The sequence below is a fragment of the Phragmites australis genome, chromosome 12 (assembly GCF_958298935.1).
Source record: "Phragmites australis chromosome 12, lpPhrAust1.1, whole genome shotgun sequence".
Lineage (NCBI taxonomy): Eukaryota > Viridiplantae > Streptophyta > Magnoliopsida > Poales > Poaceae > Phragmites > Phragmites australis.
This window is the reverse complement of record NC_084932.1, coordinates 358404-382897: the sequence shown is the minus strand read 5'-3', so window position 1 is coordinate 382897 and position 24494 is coordinate 358404. Positions and strand designations below refer to the sequence as shown.

Here is a 24494-nt window from a genome sequence, read left to right as displayed (position 1 = left end):
TGGATGCAGCAAAAAGGATGGCCTACCCACGCATCGAAGGCAATGTGATCCACACTGTGATGATATATCCAGGAAATGCAAAGGTCTCAGTGGATTGGGTGGAGCCATTTTTCAGAATTGTGAAACTTAAGTCTCTACCAGACGATGAAACTACAACACTTGGGAAGGCTATTCGGTATTTCATCCAATGGCCCAAGAGTGACATCGCCTTTGACCCACCATCACCACAAGCTCCACTCTCTCCAGTGTTACCAGTTACCTCAGATCTCTTCTCCTATGGTGGCCATGCAACCACCTTTACTGAAGAAGCATCGTCAATCTTTCTCTGAACCAAGCATTGCAAGTCTTGTGAAGCCCACAAAAAAGGTGAAGGAGAAGGAGAAGGAGAAGGAGAAGGACTAACCTCAAGTATATCCACACAAGTTGGGGGTAAACCTTTTGGCAACAACGCCTCTCTAAAGTTGATGACTTTTGCCTACCAACTGCATGGGTGGTACATGAAGAGGAGTAACGAAAGCAAGGACTTGTCGCAATGTATCATTGGCTTCATCTCGCATGAGGAGCTTCTTGGCAAGGACAACTATTTCATGATAACATTCGATGACCTCCACCTACTCTACCAATACAAGGAGCTCAACGTTGGGTTAATGAGATTGTGGACATTGTACATGATCGAAGAAGCCCGGCTTGACACAGAAAAGGTGGGATTCTTGGACCCTGGCCTCATCAATGAGAACGCGGCAAATGATAACATGCAAGCAGTAGTGGATTACATCTTCAAGGTTCTAGTCACTAGCCGAGAAAAAGATTACACTGTAGGAGCCTACAACTCCCAGATTAAATGGCACTGGCTAATGGTTCTTATGTATCTAACTACAAGCTCGGTGGTTTACATAGACTTCAAGGACTATCCTCGAGAATCCATGAAGTCTATTACAACTGCAATTGATAGGGCCTGGGAAATGTTTGTCCAACTAGAAGAAGGAACATGCAAATGCCAGAATGCCAAGGCAAAGCTTTACCATTGTTTCAGTTTTTCGATATGTAATAGCTAATTACTAAATAATCATTGGTCACACCATTCAGTTTTCCGGTATGCTATACCAGTATAGAGTTGATGCAAGCTAAAATGGATGGGAACAATTTTATGGATGTCATGAAGTCATTCTTAATTTACCTTATGAACCTATTCAACTTTTATTACAGTGGTAACATATTATTCACAGACATTTAGGTTAGTTATGATTGTCAATTATTTTCTTGTAGTGCAACAAGCTGGACCAAGGAAACAACCAATGTGGCTTCTATACTTGCTGGTACATGCAAGCATTACTTTCCACCATGCCTCCGAATATTCTGGTTTGTTTTCTTTATTTCTGTTTTCCATATACATACATACATACACACACACACACATTATACACACACACACACACACACACACACACACACACACACACACACACACACACACACACACACACACATGCTGTATGAAATTTCATATCTTCTTTTTTCAAGCCGAGGGGGACAAACCGCAGTGGTGTATTCCCACTACTGCCTTGCAGGAAAAGGACTTGCAATGGATTCGAGGACAACTTTGCAGCTTCATCAACCAAGAGGTCCTCAACAAAGAAGGAAAGTATTATTTGCCGGAAGCCCATAGTTGAAACTTGATTTAGTCTGCAGTTTATGTCATGTGCATATGGTCTTGTGCTTGTGGATTTGTGCTTGTGGACTAATGTTGTTGAACTTGTCGGATTTGTGCTTCTGGACTTGTTATGTCGAACTCGTGGTATATTAATGTCATGTTGTGGAAAATATGTGATATATTGCTGCTGTTTTGAATGTGTGCAGGGGATATGCAGTCCCAACAATTGGTCATTGGGGGGTGGGGGGATTATCAGATACAGTTCTTAGGTACAACCGTTTTCGATAATGAACTACAAAAATGGCTTCATCTCAGAACCATGTTCGATAATGTCCTTCTCAGAAATAGTTTCATCTCAGAACAGTGTCTGATAATGTACTTATCACAAATGGCTCCATATTAGAACCGTGTCCGATAATATCCCTATCCGAAACGGCTCCATCTCTGAACCGTGTCCAATAATATCCCTATCCGAAACAGTTATGCACCCATTTCTATTAATTATGTTTATCATAAATGCTATAGTGGAAACGGGTGCACAACCGTGGTAGATGGGGTGTCATGAACCATTTTTGATGACTCATTATGTAGTAGTGATTTTAGTATAGTTGGGCTATGCTAACGATAAGAATATGTTGTATATAAGAATAGACATTATATTGCTAAGTGAACTTCCAAGATAGGTAAAATTCGCAAACATGATTTAACCGATTAGGTATAGATGTTTTAATCAATTATCTATATATTGAAAAATGCATATTGGACAATTTACACTTGACAACAAACTGAACAGTGAGAGCCGTATGCGATCAGGCTATAATTTGGGATTCTAGTTCAGTTGGCCCAAAAAAATGACCAGAGAATTTATAGAAAAAAATTACAATTCATAAATAAACTTGAAATTGTCACATTAACCAAAGGAAGACATACCAACTTTGGATATGAATGAAAGAAGACAAACTGACATTGGTTCATGACATCAAGTGGTTTTAACAAGCAAATAAAAAGGTCAATGTGGGGGAGTGTTCTAAACATTATTAAACATATATAACGAAAGTCTACAACAAGATAGTTACTAATAACAACAAGCCTAGTAATGTATCTTATTGGAAATGTATATCTGAATATACCAATCTTACTCTTACAAGATCATCCAAATAGGTATCCAATATCAGGAGACACTATTGGCATTTATATTGCCTCAAACCTCCTTGTAGCTAACCTTTAGTAACCTGAATACTGAAACCAAGTTTCCCTATTCCAATTAATCTGATACAATGCATTGAATAAGTAACGCAACATCAAAATCACAAAATAATCTAAACAACATTTTTTTTATTTTTCTAAGGTGCATCTCTACAAATCCTGAATGCCATAATATGCAATTTCTTCATCTACAGGTTTGAATGTCAAACATAAGGGTAGGCATAAGAAGAAACATCAATCATGAACCGAAGGCATGTAAATATGCATGATGAAAACATGCAGGAGAACATATCACCCAACCCGGGTGGATTGCTGCTCAATGTGGGCCTCCTTGACACCTGAGACTAGTGTTTTTTCAGTCACCATAACGCTTCAAGATGCAGAAACCATCAATTCATGAAAAATTGAGCATAAGATGGAATATCACTGCAAATTTAGACATTAAACTATGAGAAGAATTAACCTCACTGAAATTTATATGCTTTAAAATATGTCACTTTGAGATGCAAATAATAGTGCAATTAGAGACAATGTAGAAGAAACGGAAGCAATAATAGATAAAATAGGTAATGTCATTCACAATCTAGATAAATAACAATGTAATGGAGTTGGAAATATAACCCTGCAAAACATATGTCATGAATAGGTTTATGGTTACCTAGGTGCTTGCTATATAAGGTATGTAAACCATGCGGATGCTTTAGAAATGTTCTAACTCAACCCTTCTTAATTCAACTGATCTCTCCCTAGGTGACAAGAGTTTTTGTAGTAGTAGAGAGGGGGAGTCATACTAACTGATTGTAAAAGTAATACCATTGTAATGCTCTGTCTTAGGTATGAATTGATCCAAAATGGAGATTGCACACCGAATGAATATTTTTCTAGCTTGTATCATTTCGGACTTGACTATGATATGCAATAAATAGCAAAGTGTATATATGTTGCGCATGATGAATGCATGTGTATTTTAATAATGCCTATTAAACATAATACAATAAGTTTTATGCTTAAACCGACTATGAAAATGAGCCATAATATACACTTTGTTATATGAGACGTAAAGCAGATAATTTCTACATAGAATAGTATGTGACATGAATACAAAGTAGATAATTTATGAAATAAACCGTATGTGGTCTTTGACATGACAGTCGGTTTTTATTGTCTATGATCACTTGGACATCACATATTTCAGATGGTCCTTTTCATAAGAATTGTCTATAATATCTGTTATCACATATGGGTCTTCATAGACACTTTATGGCAAACATAACAAAAAACCGTTTGGTGTGAGGATTTATAGTTGTCTGAAATGAAGCATCCTGTAATAGTGAGATGTTTGCTAAGATTCCCATAGAAAGGTTTTTTAATAAACATCTTAGTGAATATGTTGTGTGTGTCATACATCTCAGTGGATATGCTCTGTGTGTGCCATACACAACGGTTGTGTGTGTTATACACATATGTGATAGAGTGATGGGAAGCAAGAAAGACTGTAAGACCAAGAACGACGATTAGAAAGAGGTGAATAGGTGCCTCACTAAATTCTTGAATAGTATTTTCCTATTTTCTCACACTCAACGCACCTCAAAACAAAGAGCAGAAGCAAGAAACTTGGAGAAACAAGAGAAAATCACAATAATCATGAAAATACTATGGCTCCACTAGATGGATCTAAACACTAGGTTCTATGAGAAACCAATCCAAGTGTCATCGCTCACAAACTCTTACAACTTGAATGAAAAATATTTAGATCCAAAGAAATGAGAACTGGAGGAAGAAATTCTCCAAGTTAATAGATCTAGAAGATAAGGATGATTCAAGACCAACTCATATGTGATTCTTATCACTCTAGCAACAAAAAGAACAACTTCAACAAGGTGAAAATTTTCAGTTTAAAAAAAATAAAAATTACAACGAAAACTAAGAAACTTGCAACCAAGCAAGAGAGCCAATAGAGAAAAAATAGAAGAAGATGAATATGAGCACAAGAGAAAATATAAACTTCATTTCTTGTAGAGAAAAACCCTATTTTCGATGAATTACAAAGTGTTTTTGCATACAAAAGCTATCACCTAATATATAGGCTAAGCACTCCTCTCTCCCTCTCTTAGAACCCTATCACATAACTCTCAAATAGATGGCTCAAAGGGCTCAACCAGCTCTCTCCCTCTATTTATAGCCTAAGTTTCTTGACCCTTAAATTTCCTAGATTGTTCCCAAAATATCTCTCTCTTCCAATACACTCCTACCTACTACCAATGACATTTTCATCCATCTTTTTCCTCGTCCATCGAACGGCCGGTGCGCCTTCATGACTTAGCTTCATATTGACGTAAGCTTCGCCATAATACCATATGCACTTCACACTTTTCCACGATTTTGAGGCCAAACCACGAAACCGTCTTGCACGCTTCTCAAAGCGTGACTCACTATCACTTACTTACACCTTAACCAAGCCACACGATGTCAACGCGTGTACTTCATCTTGCGATCTCGACCGCCGGCAAGTCTCTCTCTCTCTTGTTTTCTCGGGCTGCCTTGTCACTTGCATTAGTATTTTTCGCTTGACTTTGTCAACACACCGTCTTCATCCATCTTTTCACGTTCTGCTTGCATACCACGTGTACAGCTAGCATCACCCTTAAGTCCGCCTGGCCACCTTAATCGTCCGGTACCAAGCACCCCGCTTAGCCCCGATCATCCCGTCGTCGATCACCAAGTTGTATCCATCACCTATACATCATAAGACAAGTAAACACGTATCTCCAACTCTATTATGGATTAGTCAAAATCAAAATCTTCAGTCGAAATGATCATCTCAGACATGAACGTTGGATGATCCGGTGTTGCAAACTCTTCAACACCGGACCATCCAATGAATGCAAACCATTAGACAAGCCATTTTGCAACCTCTTTGGAACATATGCTCCGGTGAATTCTCCGGCGTTCACAAATCCAATTGCTAGATTATCCGGCGTGTACATCCTCACCAGGCACACCATTTGCAACCAAACTGGAAAAATTAATCCGACGTGCAGAGATCCAATCGCCGGACCATCCAACGTGTAGTATTGAGTTTTCTCTTCTGACTCAAAACCCTCCGGCGTAAATTTCTTCTGTACACCGGACCATCCGGCACTTGTAATTCTCCAGCGTCGGATTATCCAGCCAGTGTATTCGTGACTCAGAGACAAAACTCCAACTCTAATATCTTTGGTTAGTCTCAAACATAGACAAACACAACCATGATTATGCAATACCAAATATTATCAAACCAACTCAATAAACTTGTGAATTACTTATCATAAATAAACTAAAATATATGTCAGCTTGGTTTCTCACATGCAATAGTAATAGATTATAGATACAAAAGAAGGAAACAGTGATAAAGGAGCATCGTACTGCACTGCACCATGCACGTAAAAGTAAGGTCCCACATAGATAGCATTCATGTTCAATCCCTTCAAATTTGGTAAAAAAGGAAGAAAACTTTAAAGGATGGACATCAGCACCAACCGATCATTATCACTAATGATATCAATCTTTCTTAAGTATACTATATTGGGTCTCCTTCTAAATTGATTGAGTTATTTTTTAGACTGTTGAATCTAGATCCAATCGTACAGATTAATCCCTTATCTTAACCCTATCCCTTTCCCATCTCTCTCATTTCTTTCTGCCAAACACCTCCTGGCGCGAGCGCCACACCCACCAGAGAAGTTGCCTCCTTTCTCCCCTTCTGGAACTCTAGCACACCTTCCTCCTCCCTCGCTGGTGCCCCCTTCTTCTTCAACACCAGCAAAGCTCCCCTGTCCTACCCTCTTCCCCTGTCTCCTGTGACTCCTACCGCCGGATTCGTGACATAGACCGTCGCCTCACTAACTACTTCAGTACTCCCTGCCGTTTGTCACTGCCAACTAGTGATCCTCCGCTACCATTGCAGGCAGTGCCCTTACCACTTACCATCCCACCCGCCGGTCGCCACCTCCATCGGGCCAACGGACCACCCTGCAATCCCTCTAACCCCACTGGGCACAGATAAATCCCCACCCAGACCCTTAATTCCCCAACTATGACACCTACATTTTGTGAAATCTCATTCAAATATAGGAGGCTGAGAGATAGCACTTCTCATACTATATATGGTTCTAGCTATCAGCGGGTTAAACCGACCTCTTGATCCAAACTAATATATGTACACAGAAATATCATTACACTAAAAGAAGGATTAACATATGAAGCAAAAAATGATCCAAATGAAGCATAACTAACCAACTAATGGCTATATGATTGATGAGCTGACAGACTCTCATGTTCGCATGCAAATGAACAAAAATGTGATGCACGATGACTAGACATCATGCATGACCACAAACGCCCATATCCTATAGTATACGGGTTTAGATCAGGCGAATTGCCGAAACCCCGATAGCCATAATATAACATTCAAATTTTGGGACAAACAACTGAGACACAATTAAAAAACATTTGTTTAGATTTTTGCTATTGGTGATATTTTTATTATGCAATTTGTTTCTCCACCCTTATTACGAAAAAGGCCGATGATACGAGACCATATATTAGAAAATGATGTTATTGGATAAAGACAGGGTCTTCACATACGCTTTACATGAAACATAAGAAAAACTAACTATCTGGCAAGAGGGTTTGGAGTCATTTGAAATGAAGCATTTTGTAGTAGTGAGATTTTCGATAAGATATTGTTGTCCTGGTGGATAATGCAACTCTAGGTTCCCACAATGGGTTTTTTCATCAACATCTTAGAAGATCCCTTTCTTGCCTTTATTTTCCCGATGTAGATCTAGATCGATGCGAAGCAAGGCAGGGAGGGAGTTGGTTGGCATGCAACAATATAATCACGCACTGACATTGCAATCACGGCATGGATCATATATAAACTAATATGTATTTTCGAGAGTACATACTCTTAGCTAGATCTATAGTTAATTCTATTATAACTGAAGTATATATTACTTTCTGAGATATATATACTACTTTATGATATGTATATATTATTTTCTTTGATATATATATATATTGATATATATATATATATATATATTACTTTTTATAATGTATATACTTTTTCTAAGCATCTATTAGAGGGGAAGTATGTACGAGTAAAAAAATGCTTCCTGTATGTGTGTGTTTTCTTGGGAAGCATGCATGCACAGGCCACCACTCCACTTGCAACTTACCTACGTTATCTCTTTTCTTCTTTTCCAGCATTGGCAGTTTGGCAATTCATGGTCGATCTAATCTAACTAGCTAACTTAAGCACAACAGTTGACACATAACCAGTGCTATATTATCTCTATCTCTATCTCTACCATTTAAAAATACGTAGTGTTCATCATTCCAAAACAGATAGGATGTCCTGCTCCTCCCACTCAGTGCCGACATGTGGGCCTCACCTGTCTGCATCCCCATGCCGCTCGCCTTTCTCCTCACCCGTTGCTCCCCACCACCGTCGCATCCCATCTCCTCTCCCTTCCCTCCTGTCCTCTACCTCCACTTGCTTTGGCACCGCGGCCCTCCCGCCCCCGCACCCACACCTGCACCTGCACACGTCCTGGTCCCCGCCACAGCCCCCATCCCGTCCCGCTCCGCCTGCCGCAAGGACAGTAGGCGCCAGCGCCGCAGGCTGGAGAGCGACGCAGCTGAGTCCAAGGACGCTGGGTTCGAGTGGCCTCTCGCGCCGTCTCCACCCGCCTCCCCCAAAGCCTGGCCCGACGCCTCCGCCTCCTCCCCCGTGAAGCCATCGCCACCACAGCCGCCTGGCTCGCTCGCACCGCGGAGGAATTCTTCTCCAACCTCTGCTCGGATGACGACGAGGGGTCCGAGTCGGAGGGCAAGGATGAGGCCGCGATGGCGGGATTCTTCACGAGGTTGTTCGAGCAGGACGCGGCGCCGCGGGGCAACTACGAGCGAGGCTGGGAGGAGGGCAAGTGTTCTCCATGGCCATAATCCTCTCAAAAATAAAAAGGGAAATTCGCATCACACTAGTTGATTGTCTTCTTCCTGATCAAAATATCCAACCAAGCATTCGATTGCTTCCTCCCTATCCGCGTCATCGTCTCTGTCGACCCATGAAACCCTATAGATGCGAGCGAGAGAGGCTAGCGGCGATATTCGGGTACCAGAAGGCGCCAGACCTCAAGGCCGGTGGGGGTCGGCGTTGCTGTACCCGAGTATGATGGAGAGCCCCAACCTACGGTGGGCGCTTGTCCACAAGATCTACGTCATCCTCACCGTCCAGCTCACCATGACCACCACCATTGCCGCCTTCGTCGTCAAGGTGCGCGCCATCTCCGAGTTCTTCCTCTCATCCAACGCCGGGATCGTGCTATACATCTTCCTCATCATCCTGCCTCTCATCGGTCAGTTCACCTTAGCTCCCCCTTCTCTCTGTCTCCATTGTTTTTTTTTCTGAACTGAAATTTGAGTGATTGTGCCTTGATCCGTTTTGCGTGCAGTGCTGTGTCCTCTGCATTACTACCACCAGAAGCATCCGATCAATCTGCTGCTGCTTGACCTCTTCACCGTCGCCAACAGCTTCGCCGTCGGCATGACATGCACCTTCACCAGCGGTAACAACTTAGCTTTCCTTGTTCGGTTTCTACTTGTTCTAACTTCTACATCATGTTTAGATGTGACTGCTTGAATGAAATTATGTAGTTGTTCCAATTGAGCATCTTTTCATCTAAAATATTTGTTTGAGTTGATTGGTATTTCTTTTCTAACGAATGGGAGTTGCTGTTAGCATTAGGAATCCCCATCTTTCATGATCTTGTAACTGAATAATTGGATTCTTCCGTTTGATGTACTTCAGCATTCAAAACGGTGAGGCAAGTCAATTCTGAATTATTGGTCCAATGAACAGAATCCACTCTTAACATTGGGAAACTGTTCCACAAACATATAGCTGATGTGGTGTTCTATTAAGTTAAACACCATAGGATGAAGCTTTTGGCCAAAAGCATGCCTATGTTGCTTGTATTTTTTTTTCTCGAATACGCCGGAGAGGTGTATATCTTTGTTTTAGAAGAAAAGGACCAATAGTCTTTTACAGCGACCTTGGTAGGTCAGAACGTAATCACGGATTGCTAATAGCAATTACAGGCTAGTGATAAACAACAAAATAGAGCAGGTAACGACAAACCTAGAGAACAGATTCGAAGTTATGTAGCCTCTGCAACAAAGGGCCATCTTCTTGGCTCTGGCTTCATGCCATTGCTCCACATCCTCTCTAATAAGAGCTGTGAGAGCATCTGTTGAGGAACGACGCTTGTTGAAGACGATAGCATTGCATGAAAGCCAGATGCGCCATGATGTAAGGAGGATCATGGAGTCAAGACCTTGTTGGAACTCCCTGGCCACTTGTCCACGAAGATCTAACCACCATCTGTTGAAAGAGATGTCGCCCGACGGTGCATGAACACCCAAAGCGCGCCACAAAATTTCCTGGGACAGCACGCAGTGCAGTAGCAAGTGATCGATGGTCTCCGGTAACTAGGAGCAATGAGAACATGAGTCATCAGGGGCTACAGACCGTGTTTATTCCGCTGGGCAGCAGTCTAGAGACGACCATGAAGCATCAACCTGCCGAAGAATTGAACCTTCGATGGCATCCACGCCTTCCAGATCAATGTTGCTTGGATAACATGATCCTATATGTGAATTGGCAGTAAGCGTTGCATTTTCTCATGGCTGTTGCCTAATGTTCTCCAGTATGTTATGATTGTGCCAGCACTTCAGATCGTTCAGCAAACAATTTAAGCAATGTGATAATAGTTGGTCCATTATACTCATTTATAATAAACAATGCTCTATTCAGAGTATTATGATAATCCCATATAATGCGCCAGCTATACAGGATCGTAACCACCGCATGCGCGCTTAGGGGCCTTCAGTTCCTGAACCAGACCGCGGTGATGTAGGGTTGGTCCAAGGTGGGGAAGCGGTTTGAGCGGCTGGCCATTGTCGGCAACCTCCTCCGGTCATGGTTCAACCAGTGCATCCGTGAGCCCTTCATTTCACTCAAACTCTGAACCATTTGGTAAAAAAAAAACTATCTGAATTTCTACACCTAATGCTGTAGGAATGATTGGATCCGAGGAGTTCATGGCACAGATCTTCAGCGCGCTTGCACGGTGAAGGGGGGATTGCGCGCAGCTCAATGCTGACCAAGGATCAGGTCTGTGAGTTACGGGAGCAGCTCTCTGATCCAGGCTTTGATGCCAAGCTCCATACCTTCTTTGACATGTATATGTTAAAGTCAATTGGAAGTTCAAATATAGTATACAGTGCATTCAAATTAAATTGTCCAAAAGTCAAACTTTAGCGTTATCTGAACCTTGAAAATGTTCTAAATATGACATTGAGCCTTGCAATGTTAGTATGGGAAAACTTGGATACTACTTTTGGGAAAGCTGAAATTCTGTCTCGGTTTCTTTGTTCTGGAAGATGCTACTGGCTTGTGTAGTTGATGGTCTCTTTCAATTTTGTTCTTTTGAATTGTTTCATAAAGATTTTGAATTGTTTCTTTTGAACCATTTGCTCAATTTTTAACATTATAATTGATGTTTTCTTTGTTCACAGGAATTTGCAAGATAGACTTTCGTTGCATCTCGTCATGTGGCACTTAATAAATACCTCGTTAAAATTTTTGGTTCCCGTTACAACACACAGTCATTTAACTAGTATGTAGATATAAAATAAGAAAATTAAAGAGTGATAAAGGAGCACTGTACTGCAATGCACCATGCACAGGTACAAGTTAGGTCCCCACATAGATAGACATTCATGTTCAATCCTTTCAAATCTAGTAAAAAAAGAACACTTGGAAGGATGGACATCAACAACAACCGATTATTATCACCAATGATCTTAATCTTTCATAAGTATACCATATTGGTTATGTCTCCTTCTAATTTGACTAATAAGTCATTTTTAGACCATTAGATCTAGATCCAATTCTATACATCAAGCCTTTCTTTTAACCCTATTAGTTCCCTATCTCTCATTTATTTATGTCTGAGTCCTCCCGATGCTGCCGCCACATACACCCACCCGAGGAGCTGCCTCCCTCCGCCTTGCCAGTGTGCCCTCCCCTTCAGCATCTCTAGTGCGCCTTCGATCTCCCTCCTCCCTCCCCAACGTGCCCCCTTCTTCAACACCAGCAAAGCTCCTCCGTATCTAGTGGCTCCCGCTGCCAAATTTGTTGACACAGGCCGCTGCCTCCCTAACCACTTTACATCTCCCCACCAACCGTCACTGGTAATTTTTCGCTACTACGGTGGGAGGTACCCCCGCCGCGTCGCCATCCTGCCTCCCACCAGCCACCTCCATCAGGCCAACAGACCTCCCCGGTGATCCCTCTAACCCTGTCGGGCAAGGTAAATCCCCACCCCAAATCCTAAATTCCCAAACTCTAGCACCTAATTTTTGTGAAATCTAATTCAAATTTAGGTGGTTGAGAGATAGCTACCAGCGGGTTAAACCGAGCCCTTGATCCAAACTAATATATGTACAAAGAAAAATCATTACACTAAAAGAAAGATTAACATATGAAGCAAAAAAAAAAAAACCATGGTTAACAAAAGAAGAGGAGGAATATATTAAGTAAGTTCACTGGAGATAAAATTATCCAAAGGAAGCATAACTAAGTAATGGCGATATGACAAACTCTCATGTACGCATGCAAATGAATAAAAATGTGATGCATGATGACTTGCCGCCATGCATGAGCACAAACGCTCTAACTACATAGTTCCCTTGAGCTTCCATTACGGATGAAGCATATTTGCTGAATGATGCATGATGATTGCACTAGCTAGCTTAATTAGGTCGGAATCATATGAGGCCTCCTGCTCCTGCTTGCCACGGATTATTATTAATAGTTGCAGTCGCAGTAGAAGCACTACTGGTACTGCCCGGCCGGCACACCCGCACCGTTGCTGTTCTTCCAGTAGCAGTCCCTGCTTGAGCCGCTGCCGTTGTTGCTATCCATAATCGCATCATTGTTATTTGCCAATCCCAGCTGCTGCTGATGTGCACCATCATTACCAATCTGCAGTAGCCCATCAGCTGATCCAGCAACATCACCATTGTTAGGCCCATACTGATGCTGCATCACTGCAAGTCCAAATGACTGCGGGAGCGGCATCACCATCCCGTTGGTCGTAGGGCCGTAGAAGCAGATGCTCTGATGGTTGCCATCAAGAAACCCTCCTCCCATTATGTCCAGAAATGAGGCCGTCGTCCCGGAACCCGTAGACAGCTCCGGAGGTGGGTTGGACAAGGACAGCGGCGCCAAGGGCATGTAGTCGCTGGGGAGCTCGAAGCCGGTCGACATAAACGTCGGGAGCACGTTGGGGAAGTCCATCGAGACAGGAACCATGGGTTGCCGCGGCACCAGCTGCTGGTTGTTCATCTTAATGGAGCTTGAGCTGGATGACTGCAAGGATGATGCCGAGGAGGAGCGCTTGCTCTTGCGGCATCTTCCACCAACGGGGACGTCGCGGAGGGAGCCGCCTTGGGTCCAATAGCGGCGGCAGGCCTTGCAGAAGTAGCGCGGCTGCAACATGTTGTAGTTGTTGTAGTAGCAGAACTTGGTGTTGCTGGACTCGCACCGCGGACACTGGAGCGCATGATCCTGCGCCGGCCGAGGCTTACGCTCCCCGCAACCGCCGCCGGCCGCCGCCTGCTTGGCATTCCTCCCTTCCTCTGTCTGCAGTGATGCCGCCGCAGTGCCCATCGGATCCTGCAGCAAATTAACATATATAATGTGTGGTTCGTTGCCATTAGCTAGCTAGGGTGCAATTTATGTTCAAACCATAAGCACGGAATAACCATATATACTTAGATGATTTTAGAGGTGCAAGTAAAGATGGAGAGGCACGCGATGATATGATCGATGAAGGTGGGACATGAGTAAATTAAGTGCACAATAGTAATAACGTTGCATCGATCATCTCTTCAGGCTGCATGCATGTGATCGATCGATGTGCTAAGCACACAAGATAGGCTATTCTGTAGCCAGGCCACCCGATGGAAGTGTCCCGATCAATCACAACGCTGGCGGCCTCCCTCCTCGCCCCTTCCCTGCACGGCGTTGCACTTCATGACGCTCTCCATCGCCGAGTCCGGTGACACGGTGGCGGCGATCGGTGGCGCCGAGATGAAGAACCTCGCCATAACACTAACCGAGCAAACACCGTTAATCTGAGGACGCCGCAAGATCCGGGTTCCTGATCATGCTGCCGCCGTTCGATATCGGTACGCGCGCCGCGGGATCCTGAACACACGGCGGGTTCCTAATATAATCACGCCGCCGGGATCCAGTACGGTGCCACCGCGAGGTAGATGCATGGTAACGGCGGGTTCCTAATCAAGCCTTCATCATCTCAATCTCAAGTGCTAACTTTCATCTCAGGAATCTGGAAGAGTATTTGCACAATCTGGAAGAAATAATTGGAGGAATCTTTCCTCGGGCCTTTAAAGCACTAGCTATAGCTATATATAGACAAGAAAAGAAAAGCCGATCCATACATCCAGGGGTACCTGCCTACGTACTCTCTAGCCCAGTCCACCTGATCCCTGGGCCAATTTGCCTCTAGGTGGCGGCGGCCGGCAGCGCCCATCTTGAGTGAGCCGCGAGCGGCGAGCACGTCTCCCTGAGGTCCGACGAGCACCCGAGCAGCACCAATCCCCGGCGGGCGGTGGCGCCCATCTCCAAGCCTAATGTCCCACCCTCTCCCGGAATCGGTAAGTTCCCTCAAATCACAATCCTCTGTCATTGTCTCATTGAGCATTGAGTGATTTTAGCTATTACTTCTACAGTTGTATTGAACATTGATTGCATCGTGTTTTTTTATTCTTAAGTAAAATGTTCGCCCATATTTTTTAAAATTCCTGGGTCCACCACCGCATACATCCATCCGTCTTTCAATTATATCGGTGGTCCAGTTGATGCATGCACGTAGAATTAATAGGCTCAATCGACTAGCGCCCATGCATAATCGAGAGTATTTGCACACACATCAAGATGTGCGCATACATACTCGACGCCTAACTTAATTCCTAGCTAGGGTATGGTATAAACAGACGACGACCCAACCGCAGGTGTGTCAAATATGAAAGACAGCTACCATATCCTGCCTGCATCTACTGCTACTCCTACTCATGCCTGCGTAGATCCAGAAACTCATCACAAATTATTTGGGATGATCCATCGATCGAACGGGTTCACCCAACATATCGAAGCAGAAGTTAATAAACTGGAGAGTACTGCATGCTGAATCGCATCGATATGTGAAGGGCCGGGCAAGTGAGGAAGGAGTTGATCGATCGAGATTGTTACCTGCTGATGCTGGTGGTTGTGGTGGTGAGCATCAGTGTTGCTGGCGCTGGAGATCATCATGTCCATGGATCCACCAAACTACCTATAGCAAATAAGGCACATCCATCGTATACATGAACATGATGCAATGATGTGAGTTAATAAAGTTTTCATTATTGAAAAAATGATACATATATATATGGCACCAACCCACCAGACGAAGCAAAGCAAAGAGACCAAAAAAAGGTAGGCGATCCATCAATCAAACCTGTAGCTGTAGAGATAGCCGCAACACCAGGAACGAGAGCTCGATCGATCGAGTACTTCTACTGGCCAGGATCCCCTAGCCTCCGGCCCTCTTTCATCTCTGAACTGGAGAGAGACTATGCTACCTAGCTAGAGAGAGATGCTGTGAGAGATGCCTTCAATTCTAGAGAGAGGAAAGGGAGGGAGAGAGAGCGATGGAAGGAGGGAGTGAGAGCTAGCTATTGGATGGAGGTAGCTAGTGGTGAAATGGAAACGGCAGGCCGGTTTTCCGTAAAAGCAAACGCGCAGCGCGGCTGCTAGCTAATGACGTATGCGTATGCGGCATGCCATAGGGGTGGGTTCACGTAGGGTCAAAGGTGTACAAAAGTATATCCAATTTTATTTTATTTTTTGTAAAGAGAGAGGGGGAGAGCGATGGATAGATGGTGTGAGGTCTATTGGATGGAGGTATAGCTAGTGGTGAAATGGAAACGGCATGCCGGTTTTCCGTCGGCTACTAGTTGATGACGCATGAGGCATGCTGTAGGGGGGCGGGTCCACATAGGGTCAAGGGTGTGCAGAAGTACACCTAATTTTTTTTGAGAGAGAGGGAGAGCTATGAACAAATGATGTGAGGGCTGTTGGATGGAGGTAGCTAGTGGTGAAATGGAAACGGCAAGCCGGTTTTCCGTGAAAAGCAAATGTGAGGTGCATGCGGCTGCTAGATGATGATGCATGCGGCATGCCGTAGGGGTGGGTTCACGTAGGGTCAAGGGTGTACAGAAGTATGCCCAATTTTTTGCAAAGAGAGAGAGGGAGAGCGATGGACGTATGGTGGGCTGTTGGATGGAGGTGCTAGTGATGAAATGGAAACGGCAGGTCAGTTTTTCGTGAAAGCAAACGCGTGGCGCGGCTGCAAGCTGATGCATGCGGAATACCGTAGGGGTGGGTTCACGTAGGGTTAAGGGTGTACAGAAGTACATCCAATATTTTTTTGCAAAGAGAGAAGAAGAGTGATGGACGGATGGTGTGAGAGCTGTTGAATGGAGGTAGCTAGTTGTGAAATGGAAATAACAGGTCGTTTTTCCGTGGAAGCAAATGCGCGACGCGGCTGCTAGCTACCTAATAACGCATGCGGCATACATGCCCAGCACACATGACAAGAGATCGTCATGCATGGACGGCGCCCATCGATGCCTTGCAAGCCTACTATTCTGTTTGCATGCAACAGAAAAAAGGAGAGGAGACAATCAAGACAGGTGTTGACAGTGCAGCTGGGCCCAACCAATACCCCAAAAAAACCTTCAGAACCGCTCCTAATCATACCAGTGAAAACAAATTCAAAGGAAGTTTAGTTCAATTGAAGTTGAAGAGGATTTTGATTACATTCATATTTATATCACGTGACAAGATAAGGAGAAAAAAAGGGACAAGAATCTCTGGATCTTAGTATTCCTGACAAAATATGCTGTTCCACAATATCATTACACAGAAATATTCACAGATGTGCTAAAGTCCTCAAACCCTGGGTTGTCAGAATATCGTATACATGGAACTGGAAAACAAGATATGTCGTTTTGGATAAGGTACGGTCTTCAATGTATAGTTTTGATCACTATTTTTTATTAAAATATATATTTATGAAATCCACTGAATTTGTGATATTATAAAAGTATTTTTCAAGACAAATCTACACATATGATTTATTTTTAAACTGAATAGTTTGAAAACTATTGTTAGTCAAAGTTATACAAATTTGACCAAACGTTTTCCAAAATGGTATGTATTTATGATCGGCGGGAGTATAAGCATACAAAAGAGGAAGACATCTTCGTAAAGTATGCTATGTGTTCGCTCATTCGAAACTTGCGTCGAATATGTATATAACTCTGAACATAACAATATGCGGACGTGCTAGTATACATAAAGTATACAAAAGACAGGAGATCGATGTAAACAGAAACTGTAAACTTTATTCATTTATGTCGAAATCATAAAGTGCATTTCTTTTATTACAACATGTTAATCCACAAACACACACGCTATCTAACTTTGAACATCTGGAGATAACTTTGAACGTCTAGAGATAGCTTCGTCTTTTTCGTATTTTTTGGCACAAAAAAGTCAAAACAAATTCACCTGAGCCATCCCAACGTAGGCCCATCCTATATGCTTCACAAGCCATGCTTTTTTCACATTATTTTCAAATTGACGTTCCATGAGAATCGAACTAACGACCTCCTACTCATACGTGTAGCCACCTTACCACCTTTGCTATTACATAGTTGTGATAGAAACAAGATATTTTATCCTTTTAACCTTCTTTTCTGAAGATCATTAGTGATGCGTCATAATCATGACCCGTCACTAATAACTAATTTTACCAAATTTCATCGAGGATTATAATCTGATAGGTGACTTGGAGTGTCTTCGGTAAAACGTGTATAATTTTTGCATACAGACTCCGATTTCGATGTTTTTTTACTCTACGGACATCTAAAAAAGTTACATCCGTTTCTCCCCAACTTTGTCGAGTTCAGAGAATTTTTTGAGGTCAAAAACGGCTTGGAAGATTGAGTTCTTGCCTCCGAAAATTTCTGCACCATTTTCGGAACGCACGTTTGTGTTCATAGCCGCCACACCTTACATCAAACTTGAGCAGAAATGTACAATGGTTCCTATTTTAGCGCTGCTGAGGTGAGAAAAAATAAAATAAAATAAAATAAAATTAAAAAATATTTGCGAATACCGTCATTAGTGACTGAAGTTGGTCATTAGTGATGGATTATAAGTTGACCCGTCACTAATAACTAACATAGGACGACCCATCATTAATGAGTGGATTATTAGTGATGGATCACAACTTAACCCGTCACTAATGACTGACCTAGTACGACTCATCAATGATGACCTTATCATTAGTGACGGGTCACAACTTGACCCGTCACTATTATCATCAGTAACGGTTCATGTTACGACCCATTATTAATGACCACTTATTAGTGACAGGTCTATATCTGGTCCCGATCAGAAGAGATATTAGTGACGCGTCCTTATTAGACCCGTCACTAATAGGATATTAGTGACGCGTGTTGAGTAGCCGTCACTAATGTGGTGTCTCCTTTACTGGTTTCTTACATACACCCACCCGAGAAGCTGCTCACTCCACCTATTTGGCGTGCCTCCTTCCTCCCCTTTTGGAACTCCGATGCGCCTTATTCCTCATCCCTTGTTGGCACTCCCTTCTTCTTCAACATCGGCAAAGCTCCTCTGTCCCGCCCTCCTCCTCTATCTCATGCAACTCCTACAGCCGGGTATGCGACATAGGTCACCGCCTCACTAATTACTTCAGTGCTCCCGACCATCCGTCACTACCCACTAGCGATCCTCTGCTATCGCGACGGGCAGTGCCCTTACCACCTGGCCATCCCACCCGTCAGCTGCCACCTCCATTAGGCCAATGGACCTCCCCGGAAATCCCTGTAACCCCACTGGGCACAGGTAAATACCCACCCCGGACCCTTAATTCCCCAACTCTAACCGTGGTTAACAAAAGAAGGGAGGAATATATTAAGGAAATCTACTAGAAATATGATGATCCAAATGAAGCATAACTATCCAACTAATGTCTGAAATGAAGCATTCTATTCGTCTTCAATAAGATATTGTTGTCCATGTGCCGAATGCAACTCTAGATTCGCACAACGGGTTTTTCATCAACATATTAGTGAAGATTCCTTCTTATGCAATCGTGTGTACCAAGTGTGCCGTACTCAACTGTTGTGTGCGTTATACATATCCGATAGAACGATGGGTAGCTGGACACTGGAAGATCCCTTTCTTACCTTTATTTTCCCGATGTGGATCTAGATCGATGCAAAGCAAAGCAGGAAGGGAGTTGCTTGGCAACAATACAAACATGCACTGGCATTGCAATCACTGCACTATATATATATATGTGCGTGTGTGTGTGAGCACAGGTAAATCCCGTCTCCAAATCCTAAATTCCCCAACTCTAGCCCCTAATTTTTGTGAAATCTAATTCAAATTTAGGTGGTTAAGAGTTAGCTATCAGCGGGTTAAACCAACCCCTTGATCCAAACTAATATATGTACACAGAAAAATCATTACACTAAAAGAAGGATTAACATATGAAGCAAAAAACCATGGTTAACAAAAGAATAGGAGGAATATATTAAGCAAGTCCACTGGAAATAAAATGACCCAAAAGAGGCATAACTAACTAACTAATGGCGATATGATTGACGAGCTGACAGACTCTCATGTACGCATGGATGCAAATGAACAAAAATGTGATGACCACAAACGCTGTAACGACACAGTTGTCCTCAATTGGTTGGGTTGTTCCCCTTCCCTGAGCTTCCATGATGCACATATGCTGCATGATGTGCACTAGCTGCCTTAATTAGAGGGAGCCGCTATTAATATTGATGAGGCCTCCCGCTCCTGCCTGCCACGGATTATTAACCAATTATTTGCAGTCGCAGGAGAAGCACCACTAGTGTCTGGCACACGCACAGCGGCCATTGCTGTTGTTCCAGTAGCAGTCCCTACTTGTGCCGCCGCCATCACATCATTGCTATTTCCCAATCCCAGCTGCTGCTGATCATGATGCGCACCATCATCACCAACGACCTGCAGTAGCCCAGCTGATCCAGCAACATCACCAGTGTTGGTCCCATGCTGTGTCGGCCACTGCCCGTGTGTAGCAGCAGTTGCGCCGCCACCGTCACCCACCCCATGCTGATGCTGCATCACACCAAGTCCAAATGACGGCGGCAGCAGCAGCGGCATCACCATCCCGTTGGTCGTAGGGCCGTAGAAGCCGCTGCTCTGATGGTTGCCATCAAGAAACCCTCCTCTCAGTATGTCCAGAAATGACGCCGTCGTCCCAGAACCCGTAGCCAGCGCCGGAGGTGGGTTGGAGTTGGACAAGGACAGCGGTGCCAAGGGCATGTAGTCGCTGGGGAGCTCGAAGCCGGTCGACATAAATGTCGGGAGCACGTTGGGGAAGTCCGTCGAGACAGGAACCGTGGGTTGTCCCGGCACCAGCTGCTGGCTAGTCATCTTAGTGGAGCTTGAGCTGGACGACGGCAAGGATGATGCCGAGGAGGAGGACGAGCCGGATGAGCGCTTGTTCTTGCGGCATCCTCCACCGACGGGGACGTTGCGGAGGGAGCCGCCTTGAGTCCAGTAGCGGCGGCAGGCCTTGCAGAAGTAGCGCGGCTGCGACATACGGTGGTTGTTGTAGTAGCAGAACTTGGTGTTGGTGGAGTCGCACCGCGGGCACTTGAGCACATGATCCTGCGCCGGCCGAGGCTTACGCTCCCCGCCGCCGCTGGCCGCCGTCTGCGGTGTTGCTACCGCCGTGCCCATCGGATCCTGCAGCAAAGATGAACAACAAACAACGTGTGTGCTTCACATTAGATAGCTATCTTAGGGCGGGTGGAATTTGTGTTCAAAACATAATAACAAGTTTGTGGGAATTGAATTAAACACACTCGCAATAGAAAGGTGTGAAAGAGCGTAAAAACCAACATTATTTCTCAATTGATCTACACCTTTGTATAGGTTTCAATTCGATACTAATGTGAAAAACATAGAATGGAATAATTATACTTATCCTCTGAATTAATGTGAAAACCACAAGGATGGAATGATATATACTTATTCCTTAAACTAATGTGAAAACCATAAGATAATATAAGAATGGAATGTACACTTATGCTCTGAATTAGTGTGAAAACCACTAGGATGTAATGGTATTTATTCCTCAAACCATTTCCTGCAAAAAAAAAAAAAGCATCCCCAATCCAGAATTGAAGCCAAATAGAACTGTGTGGGCTATGATCGATGAACTTGTATGATCCAAGTTTGCCAACAGTAAGAGCATGCATGGAGACATTAAGAGAAACATGCAACCATGCCTAGTACTCGTATTTACATAGTTAGAGAAACCAGAAAGAGCTGGAAGAAACATGCAATCGGAGGAATCCTCCTCAGCCGGCCTATACCACACTAGCTAGACAAAGAAAAGAAAAAGAAGAAAAAGCCGATCCATCCATCCATCTTTGAGAGTTGGTGGTCCAGTTGATGCATGAATGGATCGGAGAATATATAATCGATCTTTATACTTGCGGCCGGCGCCCATGAGTATTTGCACACATATCAAGATGCACACACATATACCTAGCTAGCTAGCAGCTTGTGTACGGCACACAGACGACCGAAACCGCGGGCAGGCATGAATTGAAACATGTACAGCAGGACTGCTACTCCTGCTACTTGCGATCACGATCAAGAAACTAATTATTTGAGATAGATCCATCGATTAATCGATCGAGTTCACCCAAAAGAAGCAGAAGAAAAGGTTAATAAACTGGAGACGGGAGACTACTGCATGCTGCATCGGGGAGTGGGAATTCTGCAACGTGGTGTGCACACACAGTCTATCAAGACTGTTCATTAGCGTTGAGATTCGTGTTAAAAATGTAAGTGAAAAAAATCATGAGGTATATAAGAGAATTAACGGATAGATGAGTACAAGGTGGGAGGGATGAACAGTCGAGATAGATATGCGTGTACCCCACCTAGCAGAGTTGCATTTCCTAGTGCATCGCATCGATCGATCTGCGGAGGGCGAATGAAGCCAAGAAGGATCGGAGTTGATCGAGATTGTTACCTGCTGCTGGTGGTGCTGGTGGTTATGGTGGTGTGCAGATGCTGCAGTGCTGCTGGCGTTAGAGATCACCATGTCCATGGATCCACCAAGCTTTCCGGCCACTACCTAGCAAATAAGGCAAATCGATCGATCATATGAGTGAACATGATACAGATATACGCACCAACCCACCAAAGAAAACAAGTAAAGCAAAGAGACCAAAAAGCTAGGCAATCCATCAATCAAACCTATAGAGACAACCCACTGGAACACCAGGAGAGAAGAGAGAGCTCGAGAGAGTACCGGCCAGGATTCCCTGCTAGCCTCCCTTTCGTCTCTGGACTGGAGAGAGACGTGCTTTGCTACCTAGCTAAAGAGAGAGATGCCTTTAATCCTACAGAGGAAAGGGAGTGAGAGAGAGGGAGTGAGAGAGAGGGAGTGTGATGGACGCATGGTGTAAGGGCTGTTGGAGGGAGGTAGTTAGTTGTGAAATGGAAATGGTAGACTGGTTTTTCGTGGAAGCAAACACATGGCGCAATTGCTAGCTGATGATGCATGCGGCATGCAGCACATACTACAGGTCTAGGTAGAGCCAAGGGTGTATAAAAGTATGCCAAATTTTTTTGCAAAGAGAGAGGGGGCGAGAGAGTGATAGACGGATGGTGTGAGGGCTGTTGGATGGAGGTAGCTAGTGGTGAAATGGAAACGGCAAGCCGGCTTTTCATGGAAGCAAACGCTCAGCGTGGCTACTAGCTGATGACGCATGCGGCGTGTGGCATGCCGCTGGGGCGGGTCCACATAGGGTCAAGGGTGTACAGAAGTACACCTAATTTTTTTGCAAAGAGAGGGAGGGGGAGGGAGAGCTATGAACGGATGGTGTGAGGGCTGTTGGATAGAGGTAGCTAGTGGTCAAATGGAAACGGTAGGCTGGTTTTCTGTGGAAGCAAATGTGCGGCGTGGTTGTTAGCTGATGACGCATGTGGCATGCCGCAGGGGTGGGTCCAGGTAGGGACAAGGGTGTACATCAGTACGCCTAAATTTTTTTCAGAGAGAGAGGGGGGAGGGAGAGAGAGAGTGGTGGATGGGTGGTGTGAGGGAAGTTGGATGGAGGTAGCTAGTGAGGAAATGGAAATGGCGGGCCGGTTTTTCGTGGAAGCAAACACGTGGTTCTACTACTAGCTTATGACCGCAGGAGGGTCCACGTAGGGTCAAAGGTGTACAGAAGTATGCCTAGATTCTTTTTGCAAAGAGAGAGAGGGGGGGGGGGGGAGAGAGCGATGGACGGATGGTGTGAGGGTTGTTGGATGGAGGTAGCTAGTGATAAAATGGGAAAAAAAAAGAATGATTTTCTATGGAAGCAAATGCGTGGTGCGACTGCTAGCTGGTGATGCATGCGACATGCCACAGGGACGGGCTCCATGTAGGATCAAGGGTGTACAGAAGTATGCCCATTTTTTTTGCAGAGAGAGAGGGAGGGAAACCGATCGACGGATAGTTTAAGGGCTGTTGGATGGAGGTAGCTAGTGATGAAATGAAAATGACAGGCTGGTTTTTTATGAAAGCAAACACGTGGCACGGATGATAGCTAATGATGCATGCGGCAGGGGTGGGTCCACGTAGGGTCAAGGATGTACAGAAGTATGTCCAAATTTTTTTGCAAAAAATTAACCCAACTTGCTACCCCAAGAATGGAACTCAGGAAGTGGCATTCCAGGCCACCCCAATTTACTACTCGGAACATGTGCTATTGGTGACAAAGAAAGCAAGAAAAAAGAACATATGTCTTTGCAGAGCTAATTCAACTTTTCCACCAAACTTTCCGACGACTACCTAGCAAATAAGGCAAATCGATCTATCGATCATATACATGAACATGGTACAAATATACGCACCAACCCACCGAACGAAACAAGTAAAGGAAAGAGACCAAAAAGCTAGGCGATCCATCAATCAAACCTGTAGAGATGACCCGCTGGAACACCAGAAGAGAAGGGAGAGCTTGAGAGAGTACTGGCCAGGATCCCTAGCCTGCTAGCCTCCCTCTCGTCTTTGGACTGGAGAAAGATGTGCTATGCTACCTATCTAGAGAGAGAGCTAACTTTAATCCTACAGAGAAAAGGGAGTAAGAGAAAGAGGGAGAGCGACCGATGGATGGTGTGAGGGCTGTTGGATGGAGGTAGCTAGTGTTGAAATGGAAACGACAGGCTGGTTTTCCATAGAAGAAAATGCTAATGATGCATGTGGCATGCCATCCCAGAGCCAATGTAGGTCTTGGCCTCAGTCAATACTACGATCGATCATCCATTGCCTTTCTCTCTTTTTTTTTTAACGACTAGCACATC

General features: G+C 44.1%; 3 protein-coding genes across 4 annotated transcripts; 1 reads left to right on the top strand and 2 right to left on the bottom strand.

The window, feature by feature from the left end:
• The first annotated feature begins 9077 nt into the window (after positions 1-9077).
• Positions 9078-9545, top strand: LOC133887221 (protein LIFEGUARD 2-like). The gene is made up of 2 exons (XM_062327169.1): positions 9078-9261; positions 9358-9545. Exons 1-2 carry the CDS (start codon positions 9078-9080, stop codon positions 9543-9545), a joined length of 372 nt encoding a protein of 123 aa, XP_062183153.1.
• Positions 9546-12519: 2974 nt separating this feature from the next.
• On the bottom strand, positions 12520-15783 carry LOC133886739 (dof zinc finger protein PBF-like). 2 transcript variants are annotated; one of them, XM_062326545.1, is made up of 3 exons: positions 15493-15783; positions 15246-15327; positions 12520-13646 (listed from the first exon to the last, which is right to left on the bottom strand). In XM_062326545.1, the coding sequence occupies exons 2-3, from the start codon at positions 15309-15311 to the stop codon at positions 12804-12806; spliced, it is 909 nt and encodes a 302-aa protein (XP_062182529.1). In that variant the 5' UTR covers positions 15312-15327; positions 15493-15783; the 3' UTR covers positions 12520-12803. The 2 variants fall into 2 exon arrangements, with proteins under 2 accessions (XP_062182529.1, XP_062182530.1); XM_062326546.1 differs by having other exon boundaries at positions 15246-15783.
• Positions 15784-19892: 4109 nt separating this feature from the next.
• Positions 19893-20867, bottom strand: LOC133887219 (dof zinc finger protein PBF-like). The gene has a single exon (XM_062327168.1). The coding sequence runs from the start codon at positions 20865-20867 to the stop codon at positions 19893-19895; it is 975 nt and encodes a 324-aa protein (XP_062183152.1).
• Between the last annotated feature and the right edge of the window lie 3627 nt (positions 20868-24494).

What these genes read in the sequence shown, in the direction of transcription:
- LOC133887221 (XM_062327169.1), top strand. Translation starts at nt 9,078, where the DNA reads ATGGAGAGCCCCAACCTACGGTGGGCGCTTGTCCACAAGATCTACGTC. An exon ending in CATCATCCTGCCTCTCATCG is followed by an intron (nt 9,262 to 9,357) that starts GTCAGTTCACCT and finishes TTTTGCGTGCAG; the next exon opens with TGCTGTGTCCTCTGCATTAC.
- LOC133886739 (XM_062326546.1), bottom strand. Translation starts at nt 15,311, where the DNA reads ATGGACATGATGATCTCCAGCGCCAGCAACACTGATGCTCACCACCAC. An exon ending in ACAACCACCAGCATCAGCAG is followed by an intron (nt 13,647 to 15,245) that starts GTAACAATCTCG and finishes AATTTGCTGCAG; the next exon opens with GATCCGATGGGCACTGCGGC.
- LOC133887219 (XM_062327168.1), bottom strand. Translation starts at nt 20,867, where the DNA reads ATGGGCACGGCGGTAGCAACACCGCAGACGGCGGCCAGCGGCGGCGGG.